Source organism: Lepus europaeus, chromosome X, assembly GCF_033115175.1.
Source record: "Lepus europaeus isolate LE1 chromosome X, mLepTim1.pri, whole genome shotgun sequence".
Classification (NCBI taxonomy): Eukaryota; Metazoa; Chordata; class Mammalia; order Lagomorpha; family Leporidae; genus Lepus; species Lepus europaeus.
Window position 1 is genome coordinate 25,643,274 of NC_084850.1, and position 21,496 is coordinate 25,664,769.

At 39.9% G+C, this 21,496-nt stretch overlaps 1 protein-coding gene and 1 long non-coding RNA gene across 16 annotated transcripts in view; one reads left to right on the forward strand and one right to left on the reverse strand.

The window, feature by feature from the left end:
• ENOX2 (ecto-NOX disulfide-thiol exchanger 2) overlaps nt 1–21,496 on the forward strand; it is a 331,670-nt gene that overhangs the window by 278,869 nt on the left and 31,305 nt on the right. For all 15 annotated transcript variants that reach the window (XM_062183765.1, XM_062183768.1, XM_062183769.1 and 12 more), the window contains 3 exons: nt 6,807–7,040; nt 9,225–9,437; nt 11,552–11,658. In XM_062183765.1, coding sequence (XP_062039749.1) covers nt 6,807–7,040; nt 9,225–9,437; nt 11,552–11,658 — 554 coding nt within the window. The remainder of the gene's footprint in view (nt 1–6,806; nt 7,041–9,224; nt 9,438–11,551; nt 11,659–21,496) is intronic.
• The window catches only part of LOC133753272 (uncharacterized), a 149,960-nt gene continuing 135,261 nt past the window's right edge, over nt 6,798–21,496 (reverse strand). The window contains exons 4-7 of the long non-coding RNA XR_009865038.1: nt 12,509–12,652; nt 10,937–10,995; nt 9,265–9,365; nt 6,798–7,385 (exon numbers count right to left, since the gene is read on the reverse strand). This is a non-coding gene — a long non-coding RNA (uncharacterized LOC133753272). The remainder of the gene's footprint in view (nt 7,386–9,264; nt 9,366–10,936; nt 10,996–12,508; nt 12,653–21,496) is intronic.

A 21,496-nucleotide genomic window follows, 5' to 3' on the forward strand; every position in this document is an offset into this window, starting at 1 on the left:
ATTTGCAACTGCAGCAGCTAAAGTCTGAACTTAATATTGCTCCCTCTTGCCTTCAGAGATGGAAAATGCCTGTTAGCACCCACCTTCTTCCTTTTAAAAATCTTCAGTATCTCCCAATTGTCTATGAGATAACTCCAGACTCCTTACGTGTGGCATCTACTGGCCTCAGTTGTCTGCTCTCCTTTTCAGCATCATCTCCCAGTTCTGCCGTCTGAAACTATATCCCAACCACACTCAACAGAATTTTTAGTTCCCAGAATGTACTAAGGCATTTGATACTTTTTTTTAAAAAAAACAAAAAGCAGAATTATCTTTTTCATCCCTACCTACTAGTCACACATCTTCATATCCTACAGCTCCAGCTCCAGCAGGACCTCTGGAAAATTTTCTCCCACTTATCTCCACAGTGTGTCCCAGGATGATTTAGGCAGCTGTTTCCGCAGTGCCTCCGCAGTGCCTCCTCAGTGCTTGGGATTTCCTACTAACATGATGCCTATCACACTATGCTAGAGCTATCTCCTTTTTTTTTATTTTGACAGGCAGAGTGGACAGTGAGAGAGAGAGAGACAGAGAGGAAGGTCTTCCTTCCGTTGGTTCACCCCCAAAATGGCTGCTATGGCCAGCGCACTGCGCCGATTTGAAGCCAGGAGCCAGGTGTTTCCTCCTGGTCTCCCATGCGGGTGCAGGGCCCAAGGACCTGGGCCATCCTCCACTGCACTCCCAGGCCACAGCAGAGAGCGACTGGAAGAGGAGCAACCTAGACAGAATCTGGCGCCCTGACTGGGACTAGAACCCAGGGTGCCGGTGCTGCAGGTGGCGGATTAGCCTAGTGAGCCACAGCGCCAGCTGAGCTATCTCTTTCCACATCTGTCACCCCCCTCACCAGAGTGTGAACTCCTTAAGAGACTTAAGGGACTGTGTCATCTTTAATGTTGAATCCCCAGCATCTAGCACATAACCCGGCACAAAAGTAAATGCTCAAAAATAGTTATGAAACTCAGATATGAATTTTTATTGACTGCTGGGCATAATGCTGGGATACTAGATTGCTGGAGATTCAACAAAGATGGATATGATTAGACTTCCTATCATCAAGGCTCTTCCTTCCTGGACGTGGCAAAACATCATCTATCAGGTAATGGCAAGTGCTCTGAAGAAGATTAAAAAGACTAATCTACCTAGAATTGTTAGGAATGGAGTCTTGGCATTTGAACTCAGATGTGGACAATATTAAAGGAGATTGCTATGCCATCTTGGGAGAGAGTGTTCCTAAGTAAGGAATAGCAGGCCAGAGACCCTGAGTTAAAAATGGACTGGGCATGTTTAAGCAAAAGATAGAAGATTAGCATGACTGGAGCATTGTAATGAGAACAGGATGGTGAAGGGAAATGAAGTATAAGAGGGAGGCAATACCAAATTGTATTGAGCCTTATAAACTATGGTGATGAGTCTTATTATGGAAGCCACTGCAGGATTTTAAAGATTAGCATGCCATAACCTGATTTACATTTTACAACTATTACTTCTGGGCAGAAGGTAGACTAAGTGGTATCGGTAAGTGTGGTGATTGGGAGATAAGTAAATCAACACTAATATTAGTCTAATCCAGAAGTGGTAATGGTTTATATGTATAGTATAGTGGTTGGAATGGAGAAATTTGAATAAAATTTCCTGCTCAAAGTGGAAGTTCAGATTTGGGATGACTGAGGCTAAGAGTGATTTCTGATGAATATCATAAAGCAAAGACCCTTGCTAGTGGGTTGATTGCATGATAAATTCTCATGGCTGATGTTTTGCTTACTTTGAATTGATATTCTTTATTGCACAGTGGACAGATATACTAGAAGGAAGAAGACAGGGCAATTGGAATGGGCATAGAGCAGTTAACTACTTCCTTGCCTAAGAATAATGGTTTAGAATCATTGGATCCAAGTGCTAGACACTTTATGATAGGAGCGCCTTCACTTATGTAGCAGGTGCTTATTGAACATCTCTGAATAAATTGTTGTGCTAGATTCTGTGCAGAGTAGAGAATGTATAAAACCTAGTTCTTCCTCTTAATGAACTTATGGTTAGTATGCAGTCATATGTTTATTATTAGAGAACCATTTATTTAGCCCAAACATCACTCAAGATATAGATCAGAAACACTCATTGCTAATAAGATGGACTGAAAACTACGAGGAAATGTAGACAGGGGAAATAGAGAGTGAATATGAATATTTGGGACCCCCAACTAGGCATATCAAGAAAGGTAGCATTTGGATCAAGTGTTTGACAAAGAGAAAGCATTTAGTTATGGGTGGTGGGGCATAGGAAGAGAATGAACAAAGATACAAAAGTGGCAAGCTTTGGGACACAATCAGGAAACAGTGAGCAGTAGTTTGTGTATGAAGTAAGCATGAGGGAAGGAGGGAAACCATCAGTTGTTAGCACACTTTGAAAGCTTTAGCAGTTGGATCTTTACTTCTTAGATAATAGGAAATTGTTTAAGACATTTGTGAACAAGGAAGGTGATAGTTTCGAAAAGATTAATCTTATAGTTCCGTGTAAAACTGGATTAGAGAAGAGAAAATAGCAAAGGAGGACAGCTAGAAGCCTGCCAGGGAAAAGGCAGTGGGTTTGAAAAAGTAAGCTAGCAACATGGAGAAGGAGAGGAGGAGGCAGATGTAGAATACTCTTATTACAGTTGCTAAGTACCATAGACTCTACTGAAGATTTGACAGCACTTAGCAACAATAGCAGAGCATTCCACAATAGACTATTTTAATAAGAATGGAAAAGCCCTGAATAGTTGCACATATTGCTCAGAAGGCATCCATCTAAACATCACTGAAATCAGCTCACTCTTAACAGCCACCTCCTAGAAGCATTATCAGGGCTGCCAAAGGAAAGGAGATCATAGTCAGTGATGTGAAAATAACGAAATTGAGCCCTTTAAATTTAAACCTGCCCCCAAAGTTCACAAGTGCTAGAAACCTCCTGTTAGCTCACATTGTAAGAGATAGTGGTTAAAACAAACAAACAAAAACCCCTTAGAAAAAGGTCTGGAAATGCAGAAAGAATCATTTTTTTCTGTTGTAGTTGGAACATGTTTGGGAGCTGGAATTGTGCACAGTGCACCCATCGCATAGCATTATAGCATCTTTCTGTGGTTTACATAGAGCTTTCGTACTATCCTTGCTTTTGATCCTTTCCACAATCCTAGGATAGGCAAGTTAATCATCAGTAGCCCTGTTTTTCTGAAGGTTCAGATGATCAACTAAGATGAATGGGTATGAAAATGTGTTGTGAACTATAAAGAGTCCTAGAAAATTTACTTATGAATTGTATTTTTTTCTTCCTCTTTATAAATGAATGTGTGACAGTTTTAGTGTTACAGGGCACCGCTCATTTTTAAATTGTATTTTTTTATTTGAAAGGCAGAGACAGCAAGAGAGTGCGCAAGCAAGTGCTCAAGCCCTCACCTGCTGGTTCACCCCCCGAATGCCCACAAAATGGCTAGAGCCAGGCTGGGGGCAAAGCCAGGATCAGAGAACGCAATTCAGGTCTCTTATGTGGGTTTCAGGGACCCAAGTATCTGAAGCATCCCAATACCTCCCAGGGTCTGCATTGGTAGGAAGCTGGAGCCAGGAGCCAGAGCCAGGCATCCAACCCAGGTGCTCTAATGGCAAATGCAAGTCTTTTAACGACTAGGCTAAATCTCCACTTGCCTTTTTTCACTATAATAGCTTTATTGAGGCAGAATAATTGACAATGACCTTAACATATCTTGAAAATTCAATTACATAATATTCAGTATGCATTTATAGCTGTAAAACCATCGCCAACATTCAAAAATCAAATAATGAATATATCCACCACCCTCAAAAGCTTCTTTCAGGATTCTTTTGTAATCTATTCCTTCTCTCCCTCCCCTTGCCCCCTCAGGCAAATACTTATCTGTTCTCTATCAGATTAGTGTACATTTTCTAGAACTTCATATAAATGGAATCATATATTATGTATGCTTTTCCTTCCTTTGTATGGATCTAGATTTCCTTTGGTATCATTTTCCTAAGCTTAAATTTCCTTTAACAGTTTTTGTAGTTCAGATTTGCTTCTGATGAATTTTCAGCGTTTTGTATGTTTGAAAAAAATTATTTTCACCTTTATTTTTGAAAGTTTTTTATTGATATAGAATTGTAGATTGACAGTTTCTTTTTTCCCCTCTTTCAGATGTTGTTCTACTATATTCTTGTTTTCACTGGTTCCATGATAGTATGATTCTATCCTTACATTTGTTTCTCTGTACATAATGGCTTTTGTCTATGGCTGCTTTTAAGATATTCTCTTTATTACTGTTATTGACAATTTGATTATGACGTGACTTAGTGTAATATCCTTCATGTTTCTTCTGCCTGGGGTTCACTGGGCTTTCTGAATCTGAGTTTTCATCAAATTTCAGAATTTTTTCTCCCCTTATTTCTGCAAATATTTTTTCTGTTCCCTCTCTTATCCCCTCCCTTTCAGGGCTTCAATTCAGCAAATATTAGGTCTCCTGATGTTCTCTTGTGACTTACCAGTATTCTGTTCATTTTTTTTTCCTGTCTTTTTTCTCCCTGTATATCATTTTGGATAGTTTCTATTCCTCTCTTCAAGTTCAATAATTTTTACCTTCCGCAATGTCTTATTTGCTATAAATCCTATCCTGTCATTGTTTTTTCAACTTAGACATTTCAGTTTAAACCTCTAGATTTTATTTGGGTTATTTTTATATCTCTTACTTCTAGTTAATATGGTCAATCTTTTCTCTAGTTTCTTGAGCATGTGAAATAACATTTTAATAGTTGTTTTTCTGTCCTTATCTATTGACTGTATTATCTGTATCTCTTCTGGGTCTGTTTTGATTGAGTGATTTTTTTTACGTCTTTTTTGTGAGTCATATTTCCCTGCTTCTTTGCATGTCAGGTAATTTTTTACAGGGTACCTGGTATTAGGAACTTTACCTTATTTGGTGAGATATTTTTATTCCTATAAATATTCTTGAGCATATGTTCTGGGATGCAGTTAAGTAACCCTGGAAAATTTTATTCTTTTAGTTCTTACTTTTTAGGTTTTGTTCGGTGACACCAGAGCAGTTTAGTCTAGGGCTAATTTGTCTTCACTACTGAGGCAAATTCTTTCTCATGCCTGCAGAGTCTATGAAGTATGAATTTTTCTGCTGTGGCTGGTGGTGGCAAAAGGAACTATTTGCAACCCTATGTGACCTGCAGGAATTGTTACCTGTAATATTCAAGTAGTTGCCACACTCCTTGGATGTACTCAGCTACATAGTTGTGGAGAACCCTCTACACATCTCTGATGTGCTTTCTCTGTGCAGTTTTCTTCCTTCAAAAACTCTTTTGTATGAACTCTGTTTGCCAGGCTCTCTGGACTCCCAGTTCAATCTCCTCAACTTGGGGAGAACACAATGTTTTGTCTGACTTCCCTTCTCTCTACTAAGGCCTGGAAACCTTCCAGGTAATAAAATGGGTAATCACAGTGATCACTTGGTTTAGTTCTTGTCTTAGAATGATCACTGTCTTCGTTGTCTGATGCCCAGTATCTTACATACCATTATTTCATATATTTTCTTCTTACTCTTTAGTTGTTTAAGGGAGGAGAGTAAATCTAACCTTTGTTACTCTATCTTAGCCAGAAGCAAAAATCTATGTTGGGTATTATTCTTGAGAGGCAGGTTGGAAAGAAGGAAAGAACAATGGATTTGGAGTCTGACATCCTGGATTCAAGTCCCAGTTCTACTATTTGCTAGTTGTTTGACCCAGGACAAGCTGCTTAACCTCTCTAACCTCTCTAATGTTCAATTTCTCCTTGGTAAAATGTTTGCCCTACAAGCTTGTGCTGAAAATGAAATGAAATAAATGTATGTGGAAGTATCAAGCTCAACTCATGGAATCTAAAAGGTACTTAACAGTTTTTCAATTTTGTTAAGAGACCTGTCTTGGGTAGTATAGGTGGCACAAAGAGTGGAGGCAGGGAGTTGAATCCTCAATTTCTGAATTCTAGCTCTGTAACACTACATTAAATTCTAATGTTTCTTTAAGGATCCCAAATTATATGTCACTTGGGTTATATATCACTTCTCATCATATCTGTTTTTTTTCCAGAAAAAAATGGTTCAAAGATGCCAAATGCATCTAAGACTACATTTAAGTTTTACCAGGATTCTGTGTGATGATATGACTACTACAATCTTAAAGTTATCTGAAAAGACCATAGTTTGAGGTCACCATTTCTATTCTTCCCAGCACATGTAAGATTCATTCTTGATATCATTACCCACAGAGCCACCAGTTAAAGGTGGCAGATGAAAGAATGGAAGTCCAAAGAACAAGACTGACTCAACCCACAGAATAGTACAAGTATACTTCAAAAAACTTGTGAGAAAATGGAATTAAAAGACCAGTTTATTTTGGTGCAAAACATTTGTGAAACCCATGCATAGGTTTTTTTTTCATAATACACATTTTCCATAAACGTTTTGAAGACCCCCCATATGGTGTTATCAGAGATGAAATAGCAGTCTAAGTCTTTTGATGATTCACCTTGCTAGGCATGAGGAGAGAATATGAAGTTATGTGGTCACTAGGAACTGCTGCGATCGCATCTGAAGTGCTTAACTTGGAAAGATACGTTTGCTCACTCCTATGTTCTCCCTTACATTTCTCTCTCTCTCTCTCCCTCCCCCTCTCCCTCCTCCCTCCTCCCTCCTCCCTCCTCCCTCTGTGCCTCCTTCCCTCCACCTTTTCCTCTTGTGAATTTAGGTTACCGCATCCGCCTGGGCTCCAGTACAGACAAGAAAGACACAGGCCGGCTCCATGTTGATTTTGCACAGGCTCGTGATGACCTGTATGAGTGGGAGTGTAAACAGCGGATGCTAGCGAGAGAGGAGCGCCACCGGAGAAGGATGGAAGAAGAAAGACTGCGTCCACCATCCCCACCCCCAGTGGTCCACTATTCAGATCATGAATGCAGTATTGTTGCCGAAAAATTAAAAGGTACAGAAGAAGCTCAAGCTTCACAATGAAAAACAAAAACCTCTTTTCTTTAGGGAAACTTAATAAATATAATTGTGTTGTGAAGTTACTCTTTGAATTTCCCACTAACATATTCTAAGCACTTCTTGTGGAGCATTGCAGAGGGAGAGTTATACCTAGTGAAAAAGAGCCAGGAGCTTTGTCCTTTCCCCCTTTGAATCTGTTCAAAGGATAGCGTTTTTCTCTCCAGACATCAGATGACTAAAAAGAAACAGGTTTTCTCCACTTTTCCACAACATGGTGGGATCCATGACTCTGGGTCTTTAACTGTCCCCTTTCATGGGGAATGCAAGGCAGGCTGTGACCCTGAAAAACTCAAACAAAATTCCTCTTTTAGGGATGAGAAAACGGAAGCCCAAAAAGTACTTACCATGTATATTCTTCTTAAATTACTCAAAACCTTACCACCAATTGAAATAAGACCTCTTAAATCATCATAGAGGGTCAATTCATTTCACACAGCAGCTATGGAGACTTCTAGACATTCCTAAATCAAGACTGCTTCTCCTTTAGTTTTGGATTCCTGTTCCCCTTGCTTGACTCTTGGAACAATTTTGCTAATTTAACATTAATTAACCTGCCTAGTCTTTTGCCTTAGTATCTAAAATCCAGTCTTTCTTATTTTCAGAGTGTGGTTAATTTTATTGAATGAATGCTGGTGCCCCATTGATCTTACTGATGACACTTCTAATGGTATGAATTTCCCCTGCATCTTGTACTCTCAACTGAGCAAGATGCTTCTAATTCCACTTTCCAAACAGGTTTCACTAAACAGACTTGTTTGCACCAGATAGCCCAAGGGACTCACACATTTAAGAAACCTAACAAATCTCTTTTGATTGATTTTGACTTCCTGTGAAGGAAAAGCAGAAAACGTGGAGTCCAGAATAGAGACACAGAAATAACGCTACATTCTGAACAACTGGGAAAACTGAAAGCATTGGTAAGATGCAAGGTCTAAGACTTGCCTGTTCACATGACGCCAAACCAATCAGTTTACGTTAAAAAAATGAATCTGATGGTTGTCTGGCCCTTAAGAGAAGCAAACACTGAGCCTCACATAAATAGTGTATCCACTTACTGAAATGGAAAACTGTATAAAGTAGAGGTTGACCTCTCGTTGTATGTCTGCACTGAAAAAAAAGGGCAAGAGGCAAGAAGCTCAAATTACAATGAGAGATATTTCCACTTGACACAAGAGTTTCTGGCCAGAGAGGGATGTAAAATCCTGGAATGGGGCTTCAATGGCCTGCTGAATGCCTCTTCCTTGCAGGAGTCCATAGCAGCAGAATGTCTAAGTGGCCATCTCAGGGAGCTGGACCAGGAGTGTTGAGAGAGCTGGGCTGCTATCTGAACATCAGAGAATAATTCCTAAGTAGCTACAGACATCTGCTTGGAGGGTTCCTCAGGCAAGAGAAAAATGGTGTGAAAAAATATGAAAATAAAATGAATTGCATCAAAATAGGTTGTGACTGGGACTGAGTAAAAAGCCTGTTGGCTATGGATTGGATGCAGAAGTGATGTTATAAAAGATTGAAGATGTAAGTGTTTATACCTAAATTACCACCCACTTAACTCTTTCCTAAGGATCCTTCTAATATTGTAAGTCTATGGATCCGTGGTAAAGTTACTATGAAATTCAAGTTAAACTCAGGACTGAAGCTTGCTTTTCCTTATTGAAATACAAAATTGGAGAATTCTGAAGATCTCTCATTGCTGACATCTCTCTCCCTCCCTCCCGCCCTCCTTTCCTCACCCTCCCTCCCTCTTTCTCCCTCTACATCACCATCTCTCTCTCACTTCCTCTCAGTCTCCTAAATTCCTCTCACTCATACACACACATACACACACACACAATCACAGAAGTTAAACATTTTTGCAATATGTAAAAGCAGTACAGAAGATATTTTTTTGAAGGAAAGAAGAAAGAATTCTCTTTCTGAAAGTTCTTCATAGACCACAACCAATCAGACCACCTTTTGAGCCTTCCATTCTGTGTACTTGCCTACTACCTGTGCATGCATGGCTCCCAAGCCTCAGCAATTCATTTACCTGCCACCGGCCTCTTTGCCAACATGCTTGGGAAAATGATCGCGATTTGGTTACCTTTGAGTTTCTAAATATAAATTCTCCTTTTTTTTTAAGATGATTCCAAATTCTCAGAAGCCGTGCAAACCTTACTCACCTGGATAGAGCGAGGAGAAGTGAACCGTCGCAGTGCCAACAACTTCTACTCCATGATCCAGTCGGCCAACAGCCACGTCCGCCGCCTGGTAAACGAGAAAGCTGCCCACGAGAAAGATATGGAAGAAGCAAAGGAAAAGTTTAAGCAGGCCCTTTCTGGAATTCTCATTCAATGTGAGTAGAAGTTGGAGTTCCACTGGAAAGGTGAAAGGTCACTTGACTTGGCCACCATTTGCTCCACCTGGGAGCCCATGCCGACTGAGCCATCCTGTGTCAAGGATCCTGGTTTCTTTCTTCATTGCCTTGTGCTAGCCTTATACTGCCAGACGCTAGAGCTCCAATTTCACAGGATATATGCAGGCATCTCCACCTTTTCATTTTTTTCTGGTATGTCTACCCCAGCTCCTTAGGAACACTGAAACTTCAGTCATACCCTGTAATTTTGCAGCCCTGGGCCTCAGTGGAAGCTTGAATATTTTATTGCAGAAATTAGGATGTGGCATCAGCATTTTAAAGCTCATTTTCTTCAGTTTTGCATCATTGTAATCATGTCCTACACTTTTTAAAACCTCTACTTTAGTAATACATGTATTTCCCAAGGTTACTGAATATAAAACAAATGTGTTATTTCTTTTTTTTTTTTTGACAGGCAGAGGTAGACAGTGAGAGAAAGAGACAGAGAGAGAGAGTTATAGACAGTGAGAGAGAGACAGAGAGAAAGGTCTTCCTTCCATTGGTTCACTCCACTATTGGCTGCTGCGGCCAGCGCTGTGCCAGTCCGAAGCCAGGAGCCGGGTGCTTTCTCCTGGTCTCCCATGCGGGTGCAGGGACCCAAGCACTTGGGCCATCCTCCACTGCCCTCCCGGGCCACAGCAGAGAGCTGGACTGGAAGAGGAACAACCGGGACTAGTACCTGGCGTCCTAACCGGGACTAGAACCTGGGGTGCCGATGCCACAGGTGGAGGATTGGCCAATTGAGTCATGGCGCCAGCCAAGAAATGTGTTATTTCTACATTTTGTTTCTATTTTTTACCACTACCTCTTCTGGAAATCATCGACACTGGGATGGAGTAGGAAGCCATTGCAATGACCATTCAAAAGCTATGAAGGGTCACTTTCTTGAAATAAATCAGATCAATTTTCAAGGAATATTTTGGTTCACTATATTATAAAATTATATACTCACATCTTTCCAGTATGGAACTGCGTTCACCTTAAGAATAAGGATGCAGCTTTATGATTTTATTTTTAAACAGTTATGGTTCACTCTTCCCTTACTTGACTTCCCATATTTGATTCATATGTAATTGGGATTAAGGAGGGGTTTTTCCATTTCCACTTGTATTTTTAAAGTATTTGTGGACATAAAATTCAAGAGGTGAAAGCATATGTCTTCAGGACTTCAGAATAAGTAGAAATAGAGAACAGTGATCATCGTGAGGATATAAATCCTTAAATGATTAAAAGACAGGGTATAAACAGAATTGTAAAGAAAAAACCTAACAGCTCTGTATTTTCTTACTGTGAATACCCAGGCAGTGGCTCTTGTCCTGCTTTTCTTTTCCCAAAAGAGTTGTGTCTAAGCTCCCACTCTCTTGAACTGGTTAGGATAAAGCCTCAGAGTATTTGTGTACATTTTCCCATTTGGCATCTTAGACCCTGAAAATACTCACGAGGACTGTAACACAGTATTCTTCCATAAAACTTGTATTTCTCTAGTCAACAAGCCAATCTGTGGAGGATTAAAATAGATTCAATGCATGTAGGTTTTGATTTGATGCTTCTGCTTAAACATACCCACAATAGTAAAAAGACTGAATTCTGTCGCAGTGAAGCACTCAAGCTTATTTCAGAGGGCTAGCTATTGAAAGGAGCCAATGGTAGAAAGTTGCAGATACTTGGCTGTTTGCGTCTGTGCTGTGTGGGGTCAATAGTACTAAACTAAACACAAATATTCAACTAAAACACATTTCTACCCCTCTCGCCTCTCCTGATTGAATGAATACACACTGCTTATACTAGAACTTTTAGTCATCATCTAACCCAAGACCTTCTGGAGTTTCCTTTTTGCTTTCTTTGTTTTGTGTCTCTTCCTTTCGGTCCCCTTTAAAATCTTGGTGCTCCAACGCATGTGACTTTTTTCAAGTACAATCAGGGCCTGGCAAAGTGTTCTGACAAGAAAATACAACAAGCCTAATGCTTCTCTTTTATTTTATTTCTTTTCTCCTCTCTTTTATCATCCCTGGATGATGCTGGGGCCGGATCCAACCGTTGATTTGATGCTACAGTTGAGCAGATAGTGGCTGTGTACCATTCCGCCTCCAAACAGAAGGCATGGGACCACTTCACAAAAGCCCAGCGTAAAAACATCAGTGTTTGGTGCAAACAAGCTGAGGTTGGTAACTTTTTACTCTGGTAGCACCTCAGGGGGACAGTTCCTTTCTTTAACAAGTTATTGATTTGGAATTTAGCCAGAATTAAATGGTGCCAAGCTCCCATGGTCAGAACAAGGCCCTAATGAAACACCAAGACATGTTCTATAGCCTGTCACTGTGTCCAGACCACCTGCTGTCAAAAGGATAATAAATGTGCACGTGCTGTCTTGAATGCAGTCTGTGGGGTAGAAACCTTAGGAGTGAAAATGTAGCTGGGATAATTATAAGTTTGCTTCTCTAAGCTCGCTAGTCTTGGGTACAACAGTAATTACTGACCTCTGCATCTAGTATTAGTAATATTAGGGTTGTCTTGCATTTATTAGGATGTCTTGACAGGTGAAGCTAGAAGTTGCCGGCTGTTAGAGCATTTAAATTTCCGAGCTTCCTTTATCAAAGTCATTCAGCAATCCTCATAAGAGAGCAGCTTTAAAGGGAACAGAAGACTCTGATTTCAGGTTAAGGTTGACACACACTTCTACGCTTGTGCTTAAGTGGCATTTTTAGTGTAACACTAGGATGTCTGTGATGCGATTACAAATCCGAGATTAAAAACCAAGATAGGAGGTAAATTTTCACTGATCTGCCTTTGGATTTGGTGTCATGTATACCTCAAGTTTCCCAGCTCCTGTGGCAGCTTCTCTGCCCAGCCTTGATGCTTTCAATCTGTATATGCAGGACTGTTTTCAGTTTCATTTTTGAGTCCTCTTTCCCGGCGTAGTAAGTTGTCATATCCCTTAGCATTTAAATAACATTTTTACTATTCACATTTACATTTTCACTTACAAAGCGCTTTCACACTGGTTATCTCACCTGTCTGAGACTCACAACAGTCATAATGCAATGGGAAGGGTACTGGACTTGAAGTCAGACATGAATTGAACCCTCAGCCTGACTCATTAGAGCTGTGTGACTTTGTGCAAGTTATCCAGCCTTTCTCAGTCTCTTTTTCTTCACCTATGAATAGGAGATAATGAAATCAATTTAAATGGTTAAATGAAAATTAAAAGAATTAAAAGCTGCAAACAATTTTTAAAAAATGTAAATTATATTTCATTGTATTATTAACAGCTCTCCAGGGGAATAATGAGTAGGTATAGGATTCCATGTTTTACATGTAAGCAAACATGAAAAGAAGAAATGTTAAATGATTTATGCAAAATTATACAACTGGCAAGTGGACCGGAAATTATTCTTCTCATTCTTAGCTCTAATACAAGCTGTCTTGTGGTCTTGAGTAAGTCACTTAACCTTTGTGCACCTTTGTTTCCTAACCTATAAAATGAAAATAATCAATCCCTTCTGCTTTCATGGGAATATATGAGATATTTTGTTTAGGAGTAATTCAAACAACATAAAGATAATTTACGGAAAAAGTCGTCAAAATCTGTCCATAAAATCAGTCTTTGAGCCATTGGTTCTGGTACAGCAAAGGGATCTGGGAGTCACTAAAGAGAAATCCCTGAAAACATCGATACAATAGATGGGTAGAGTGCTAAGAATCCAATAGCATCTTGGTTTTTTTAAGTAATAGGAACAAAAAAAATGAAGCTAATGACTTATTGTAGCACAAAATGAGTTTATACTCCTAGGGCTACCTTGTGTTGGCCTTCAACAAGCTCAATTCTATGTTGTGATTCAGGTGTTTACTGAGCACATGGCATCATGGCAAGCAACACAAGAGTGAAATGGTCTTTGCCCTCAGGGAACTGGAAGGGTAATGAAAATGATCAAGATGAGGAATGGAGTTTTGTACACCAAATTTACAATATCAAAACTCTTGAGGAGAATAAAGGTTGGGAGGAAAATGAGCACTATATCTTATAATTGTAGAAAAGCAGTTTTTTAAGTCTCTACTTCCCTCTAATATACATATACCTGTATCCCACTTAGGGTTTGAAGAAGCTGTCTGAACTGTCTCACCATCTAAGGGCAGCTCAGTCAGTACAGCTACCTTTTCCCAAGAGGAAGGAACCCACTAGTTGGAGCACTGATCTGTCCAGGCCACTGCTCTTTTGTGAACTATGTTGCCATAAAATATTCCCTATCAACATTGTTCATCAAGGGTCTGTGTAGTTACATCAAGCCTACCTATATGCTGGATATATACTTGAGTTTAAGTAGATTCACAGTAGAGAGAGATTTTCCAGAGAGCTGGACATTTATCTGGGCCTGTAGAGAACTGAGAGTTGTACACCTATTACCCAATGTAGCTTCCTTGGCAGACTGATGAGGATAAAGTACATAGGCAGCGTGACTTGCCAAGAGGTACTTGTTTCATGCTGTGCCTTGTAGACTTTGTGGAAACAAACAAAGGTGCTTCCTCCCTGTTTGATTGTATTAAATTAAGGTCCCTCTTGAGTACCTCAATCTTGATAAATAAAGCTACTACTGAGAGTGGGACCCAGCTCATGACCTAAAAGTTGTTTCCACTTTATATTGGTGCCTATTTGAGTCATGGATGGTTTGGTTTGGCTTTTATTGTTGTTTTTGGTTGTTTTTTGTTTTTGAGTTTTTTTTTCTCTGCAAACTTCTGCTTAATAGTGGGAAACTCTGAAGACAGAAAGAACATATCCTCTAGGAAATAAAGAAACTGTCCTCTTAAATCATGGCTGCCTTTTAGCACCCTACTGAAAACCAAAGCATCTCAAAGACTCAATCCCCTATGCCAGATTTTTCTGGACCTAAGCATCAAGGCTACAACTCCTAAGTCAGAGGTTTCATGAAGGTGGAAGTTTCTGACACTTAACCTTTTAACCAGTTGCCTCTGAAAACAAGTCAGCTGGTGACTTACTCATGTCACAAAGTACCAGTTCCCTTCTCACTCTCATCCTTCCACCAGAAACCAACACTATATTAATCTACTCAGAAAGAGGGTTTGGAGTAGGAAGGAAAACAACTCAGGCACTAACTTTGATAACATGTGGCAGGCAATCTATTTTGCTGAGTCTTTTTCATTGCTTTACTTTCCTGATTTATATGTATGTGAGGCTCTTAACAATTCAAGACTACTTCAGATAGTTTATGAGAAAACAGAATTAAAAATCAGTTTCTTTTACTGCAAAATGTTTTAAAATCCATGTAGTTTTTATAATATACATTTCTATGAACTCTTTGAAGACCCCTCAAATGTATGGATTTCAAAAAAAATTTTTAAAGTTTATTTATTGAGACAGAGTTAGAGAGAGAGAGAGAGAAAGAGAGAGAGGTCTCCCACCCGCTGGTTCACGCCCCAGACAGCCACAATGGCCAGAGCTGGGCCAAACCAAAGCCAGGAGCAAGGAGCTTCTTCCAGGTTCCCCATGCAGGTGCAGGGGCCCAAGCACTTGGGCCAACTTCCACTGCTTTCCCAGGCCATTAGCAGAGAGCTGGATTGGAATAAGAGCAGCCGGGACATACTGGCACCACAGGCAGAGGGTTAGCCTATAAAAGTTCACTAAGACACAATGCTAGCCCCGGATTTCAAAAATCTTGCATCAAAATAAATTTATGTTTTAATTCTAATTTAGATGAACTTTTTGAAGTACCCTTGTACAATTGAAAAGAGCAACAAGAAAAGGCAAAGTACCTTTCCTTGCTGAAAGTATCTACATTTTACTGGTACTTCTGTGTGTTGCACACATTTTCTACAGAATCCTTTAAAACCTAGGTGTTTCTGTGAAGCTGGCCTAAATTAAAGACTAAAACTTAGATGACATATGAAAACTAGAGCCATAGCCATACCCCTCTGCATGCTGCCTAGCTTGAACTTTTATAGCATTGGGCCAGAGGAAAGGGGACTGGATAATTGCTAGACTTCTTGCAAAATGAAATGATTGCTGAAAGAACTTTGTCTCTAGATTTGCTAGCCTACCATTCCAAACTCTGAAGAACTGTTTAGAAATATATATTCAAGTCATCCACATACCCTTATTTTAGGATCCATTTGCACTAACACTAGCTATTGGCTATTCGTCATCAAAAACATAATAACCCAATTTAGATCAACCTAATTGTATTGCCATTGTGTATCATACAATAGACATTGATTAACAAAGATCCTGTGTTGTACTTGGCTTCATTGTATTAAATGATATCTCAAAATCAAATTTCTACGTAAGTATGGAAGCTAGCTCCCTCTCCTCTGCTCCTTCCCGTTCCCTCCTCTAACCCCTTTGTCCCCAAGTTTCCTGTTAATGTTGAAAGTCTGGGTAAGTAGAATCTTGTTATACATTTAATAAGGAAATTTGCCTTTCTAGCAGTCATGTTTCTGTCATAAAACATGAATAAAATGAATTTAAGTCCACATAAATTTGTGTGAATCTATGGTTAGGTAATTAATGTGTAATGATTTATGATTTGCTTACTTTATAATAAATCAAAAATGTTTGCTGGTACAAAAGTGATTTTTTTCATGCATTTTCCTCCATCTCAGGTTTTAGTTTTATTCTATATGAAAGTGCTTTGTCCTCCATTGTGGAGTGCTGGGTAAGTTTCAAAGCCTCAGGGGAAAAAAATTCCTTCGAACAGACTGAAAGTCATCAAAATGTGTTTCAGAAATTATTAAAAGCTCATTATTGAGGCCGGCGCCGTGGCTCAACAGGCTAATCCTCCGCCTTGCAGCGCCGGCACACCGGGTTCTAGTCCCGGTCGGGGTGCCGGATTCTGTCCCGGTTGCTCCTCTTCCAGGCCAGCTCTCTGCTATGGCCCGGGAGTGCAGTGGAGGATGGCCCAAGTGCTTGGGCCCTGCACCCCACGGGAGACCAGGAGAAGCACCTGGCTCCTGCCTTCGGATCAGTGCGGTGTGCTGGCTGCAGCGCGCCGGCTGCGGCGGCCATTGGAGGGTAAACCAATGGCAAAAGGAAGACCTTTCTCTCTGTCTCTCTCCCTCTCACTGTCCACTCTGCCTGTCAAAAATTTAACAAAAAAAAAGCTCATTATTGAAATGAAAAATACCAAAAATCTACAGTAAGCCAAGAAAGTGGTATCAAAGCTTTAGGACTGTCTTACCTCTTCAGATGTAGTTTATAGTGACATGACCCGGTCAGCTTCAGGTAGAGATTTTCAAGTGCAAGGTGTTGAACATTACTTTTGCACACCATTGTCCCTCCTTTGGTTCCAGCACTGGATCCAAATGTCAGGGAAATGGGACAAATCTAGGAAGTAACTATTTCCCTTGCTCTCTGTACTTCAGTGACCCAGAGTCCTTTCCCTGCCTATACCTAGATCCAAGCTAGATACAGTATATTCCTCAGGTATGAAATGTCTTCAAAAAGTTCATTTAAAATGTCTATTATGAAAAGCACATGGATAGTTTTTTTGAAAAAAAAGTTTTGCAGCAAAATAAACTTATCATTTTAAAAGTTCATGGCATATTTTATTTTTTAATTTTTATTTTTGTTTGAAAGATTTATTTATTTGAAAGTTGGAATTACATAGAAGGAGAGTCAGAGAAAGAGAGATCTTTCATCCTGCTGGTTCACTCCCCAAATGGCCAAAATGGCTAGGGTTGGGCCATGCTGTATCCAGGAGCCAGGATTTTCATCCAGGTCTCCCACTTGGGTGCAAGGGCCCAAGGAATTGGACCATGTTCCACTGTTTTCACAGGCATATTAGCAGGAAGCTGGATTGGAAGTGGAGTAGCCCATATGGGATGCAGCTATACCACAATGCTGGCCCCTACTTATTTAATTTTAAAAGGCAGCACAACAGAGATAGAGACAAACAGAGATCTGCCATCCACTGGTTCCCTCACAAATGTTCACAACTTCCAGGACTGGGCAAACTGAAGCTAAGAGCCTGGAACTCCATCAGGGTGGAGTTCCATCAGGGTGGCAGGGACCCAGGTACTTGAGCCATCGTCTTCTGCCTTCTAGGGTGTGCATTAACAGGAAGCTGGATTAGAAGCATAAAGGGGACTTGAACCCAAGCCCTCCAGTATGGTAGGTGCAGGACCCAAGCGACATCTTAACTGTGTGTCACAACACTCTCCCCAAACTGATCTTTTAACTCCATCTCCCCACAAAGGTTCTAACATCGTCTTGCATATGCTGCCTTTTAGCCCTTCACTCTAAAAGTATTCGTTGGGGTTCTTCTCAAAGTAGCTCTTTTCTGATCCAGCTGGGAAATGGAGAAGAGGGTACCTCAGATACTCTGTATTTTAATGATCAAGTTTTCAAAGAATGAAAATCTCACTTTGTCCAGGAGTGCTCTGATTTACTAAATGTTCCACATATACTGTTGTGTGGCACTCCACTTCTGGTGTTCTCTTTGGCCTTTATCCCATTCATCTGACATAGTATTGGCTCTTTATAGAGAATAATGATCTAAGCCTTAGTTCCTTAGTTTTGTTTGTTTGGTTTTGGATCTAAGAAGGATTGGGTAGTGGGTAGAGGACTCTGAGCTCAACTACTTTGCCTGTCTGACTGAACAACTTAGAGTAACCTTTTCCTTCCCTTTTCTTCCCCTTATCTCATTATTAGCTAAAGCAATTCATGTTCCTGAAGTATTTTGAGACATTCAGATAACATTTGCCCATAGATCTGTTATGTTTCTAGGGATTTTTGAAGATGTGAAAGACCTCTAGATAAACTATAACACATACTTATTGAACTTTTTTATATAGCTAAGAAGAGATTATGCTTGCTTACCCAGCTAGGAGCAAAAAAGATGCTTTGTAGATGCTAAACAGCTACAGGACATGTTGTAGCTCTCACATCTCCCTGCCCTGGGATTCTCCTGTAGAAGGAACACCATTTACTCTTTTGAGAACCACAGTGACTTTCCTGGAGTTAAGTGATATGTCGGTGAATTGAGAAGTGTTCTCTGCTTATATCCTTGACAGTCTACATTTTTGTTAGGCAACTAGAAAGTCACGACTTCTCCTTATGCAGTAAGTTGTATGATATTCAAATTTGCCATTGTCAAACATCATTATAATCACCTTTCCAATAATAGCTCTGATGATAACTGAAACCCAGATTCTTGAGACAGAATAAATTCAGAGAAATGAGAAATTTCTTTATTATTCTCTACAGTGAATCAGAATAAGACATAGCAAACCTCTCTATCTTGACATGGCCTTTTAAAGTTCATTTTTCTCAAGCAAGTCATTATTTTCTTCTATTTTAAGTAATGTCCCTGTAGCACGTGGAAGATGCTATGTTAGAGTCTGATTTTTTTATATTACTTCTTAACTATCAATGATGATATTGAATGGCTCACATTTTTAAAGGGCCTTTTATTTACTTCAATAAAAATTTAAATTGAGATAGAAAGCATTATTTTTCCTGATAAACGAAACAGAAAAGGAGGATATTGGTTGAGATAGTTACTAACTATAGCATTAATGATTAAGAAAGCAATCTGAGATATCTAAATCCCATATTGGAGTACCTGGGTTCCAGTGCCAGCTCTGCTTCCAGTTCCAGCTTCCTGCTAATGCACACTCTGGAAGACAGCAGGTGATGGCTCAAATACTTCAGTCCCTGCCATCCAGGGAAGAGACCCTATGGAATTCTGGAGTCCTGGCTTTGGCCTGGCCTAGCACTAGGTGTTATGGACACTTGAGAAGTGAACCAGTGAGTGGAAGATTCATCTCTGTCTCTATCTTTCTGCCTTTCAAATAAGTAAAATTAAGTTAATAAATTTTTTTAAAAAGAAATCTGTATGAAATTGTAATCCCTCTAAATGGAGGCAATTTTCCCCAGACAGCTTAGACTGTGTCCTTTATGACAGCCCAGTAGGGGCTAAACCTAGACAACGAATTCTCAGCTCAGTTCTAAGAAGACTCTGACAGGCATCAAGCAGCCCCTGAATAATTGCAAGCTGCTTCGAAGTACACAGTTCTCAGTTCTCAAGCTTAATTTTTAAACTGGATTTTCCAGTGTGATTGTGATAATCTCCAGTGTTCCTCATGCCTTCCTGAAGATCTGTGTTTACATCTAGTAGCACTTTCCTTCAGCCTGAAGAACCTTCTTTAGCCTTTCTTACAGAGCAAGTCTATTGGTTAAGAATTCTTGCATTTACTTTTGTCTGAAAATGTATTTCTCTCATCTTCATTGTTTTTAAAGATTTATTTATTTATTTGAGAGGCAGAGTTACAGACAGAGAGGGAGAGACAGAGAGACAGATCTTCCATTCACTGGTTCACTCCCCAGATGTCCACAACATCTGGAGCTGGATGTGAAGTCAGGAGCCAGGAGCTTCTTCCAGGTCTCCCACGTGGGTGCAAGGGCCCAAGAACTTGGGCCATCCTTCACTGCTTTCCCAGGCCATTAGCAGAGAGCTGGATCAGAAGAGGAGCAGTTGGAACACCAACTAGAGCTGACATATGATGCCCGCACCGCAGGCTGAGGCCTAACCCACTACACCATAGCGCCACCCCCTCTTCATTCTTGAAAGATTTTTTTCTCTAACTATAGAATTCTGAGTGAATGGATATTTTTATTTTGTCTTGAACTTTAAAGATATTGTCCTACTGGCTTCTGGCCTTTATTGTTTCTGAAAGAAGTCGTACCTTTCAAATTGTTATTCTCTATATAATATAATGTTTTTCTCTGCATACTCCAAGAATTTCTTTTTATCTTTAGTTTTCTGCAGTTTGACCAATGATATTCCTAGGGATTTTTTTTTTTCACAGATCTCCTGCTGTGGGTTCTCTGCGCTCTTTAAAATGTGTAGATTGATGCCTTTCATCAAATTTGAGAAATTGTTAACCATTATTTCTTTGAACCTTTTAAAATTATTCTCTCTCTGCTCTCTGGGATTCCATATATATATATATATATATATATATGCATATATATATATATATATTACACCCTTGTTTGCAGTCCAGCAAGTCCCCGAGGCTCTATTTTGTTTGAACATATATTTCTCTTTTTCAGATTGAATATATTTATATTGAATATATTTGTCTTTAAGTTCTCTCTTTATTATGTCATTTCTCTTCTATTTTTAGGCTCATTCAATTATTTTTTCCAATTATTTTTATTTCATATGTTGAGATACTGTGTTTTTCAGATTTAAAATTACCCAGATGAGGCCGGTGCTGCGGCTCACTAGGCTAATCCTCCGCCTGTGGTGCCGGCACACCAGGTTCTAGTCCCGGTCGGGGCGCCGGATTCTGTCCCAGTTGCCCCTCTTCCAGGCCAGCTCTCTGCTATGGCCCGGGAGTGCAGTGGAGGATGGCCCAAGTGCTTGGGCCCTGCACCCCATGGGAGACCAGGAGAAGCACCTGGCTCCTGCCATCGGATCAGCGCGGTGCGCCGGCCTCACAGCGCGCCGGCTGCGGCGGCCATTGGAGGGTGAACCAACGGCAAAAGGAAGACCTTTCTCTCTGTCTCTCTCACTGTCCACTCTGCCTGTCAAAAAAAAAAAATTACCCAGATGTATTCCTTAGCAGACAGGGAATTAAAGCAGCTATTGTAATCATGCTTATGATATAAAGCAAATATGCTCATAATGAATAAAAAGATGGTGATATAGCAGCTGAAGAATAGAAACTTCTTTGATTCTTTTTATTTCCAGACAAAAGAACTTTTGACTCATTTTAAAAGTTTCTGTTACTCTGCTAAGGTTTCCTATCTTTTCATTCATAATGAGCATATGTTTTTAATCATGAGCAGAGTTTACAATAGATATTTCAATTCCTTCTCTGTTTATTATACATCTAGATCATTTCAAAGTTGGCCTCTGTTCTCTTTTCTCTTGGAAATTGGTCATGTCATCCTAGTTCTTTGTATGTCAAGTAATTTTGGACTTTTTGAAGAGTACTGATATTTTCTGAATATTTTGTTTTGAAGACCCTAGATTCTGTTA